This window comes from Olea europaea, unplaced genomic scaffold (assembly GCF_002742605.1).
Source record: "Olea europaea var. sylvestris unplaced genomic scaffold, O_europaea_v1 scaffold599, whole genome shotgun sequence".
Lineage (NCBI taxonomy): Eukaryota > Viridiplantae > Streptophyta > Magnoliopsida > Lamiales > Oleaceae > Olea > Olea europaea.
Genome location: NW_019264334.1, coordinates 339238 through 340206, shown reverse-complemented (window position 1 = coordinate 340206; position 969 = coordinate 339238). Strand labels below are relative to the sequence as shown.

The following is a 969-nucleotide window of genomic DNA, read 5'->3' as shown; positions in this document are numbered from 1 at the left end:
GTATAAGCTGTTTGTGTGGTCCAACTTCATCAGTCTCTTCGAAGCACTCTTTAACTGATTTCATTTATATTATTCAAGAGTGTATACTTTAATCTTGCTCTGTATTTATTTCTTCTCACAAGAAACTTAATTTTAGTGCGTCTCCATAATCTACTCGCCTTCTCACTGCTTTCCAAAATTATGTATAAAATTTTAAAGATGGGAAAACCTTCTTAGTTTCCTTTTGCCCTTTGGCAATATATGAGAATTATGCTGCAGATCTGGGTTTATACGAGAAATTTAATAAGCGAGCAAACTAGTTCTTTAATCAGGTATCTAGGAAATATGTATTTGTATTATAAGGATGGTTGTGACATACTTGTGCGCTTAAACTTTTACCTATGATTTAGTTGACCGAGTTCTGTAATATGATTCTAAGAACACTGGTGAACAGGCTCTTATGCTGAAATAGCATCTATTCAGAACGTGAGATAATTTGCAAATAATATATCTTTTCTGAACGAAAAGCTTCTCTGCTAGTCCAGTCTCCTTTATTATAGATCCATGAATGAAACATGTTTAACCTATAATCTCCCTTTCATCTTGCTGAAGCACTTGAATAACTATAAGAATGTAGATTTGCACGAGGTCTCTCAATGGATAATCTATGTTCGTAACTTCTAGTTCATCTTGTGGGCATTGAATCTACATAATGTAAGAGTCCGGCTTTAAGTAGCTCAAACATGGGATCATGGATTGAAGGTGGAGATGAGGTGCTCAATATATATGTCTTTTTCTTCTTATTAATCAGGCACATCTTGGTTGATTGGGATCATTCCAGAGTAGGACGTGACATGGTGATTAAGGCCAAAATACTAGATCAACGTTTAAGGCTAGTCGTGGATATTAAGGGCAAAATACAGCTCCCTTAATTGATTCAAAAGACCCTGGCTTTCAGTAGATAAATACTATACAATATAGTAGAGAGTA

At 35.0% G+C, this 969-nt stretch overlaps 1 protein-coding gene across 1 annotated transcript in view; it reads right to left on the bottom strand.

Moving 5' to 3' along the window:
• Positions 1–558: 558 nt before the first annotated feature.
• Positions 559–969, bottom strand: part of LOC111389511 (probable 2-oxoglutarate-dependent dioxygenase ANS) — a 1123-nt gene continuing 712 nt past the window's right edge. The window contains exons 3-4 of the mRNA XM_023014436.1: positions 901–926; positions 559–684 (exon numbers count right to left, since the gene is read on the bottom strand). Of these exons, the coding sequence (XP_022870204.1) occupies positions 559–684; positions 901–926 (152 nt within the window). The remainder of the gene's footprint in view (positions 685–900; positions 927–969) is intronic.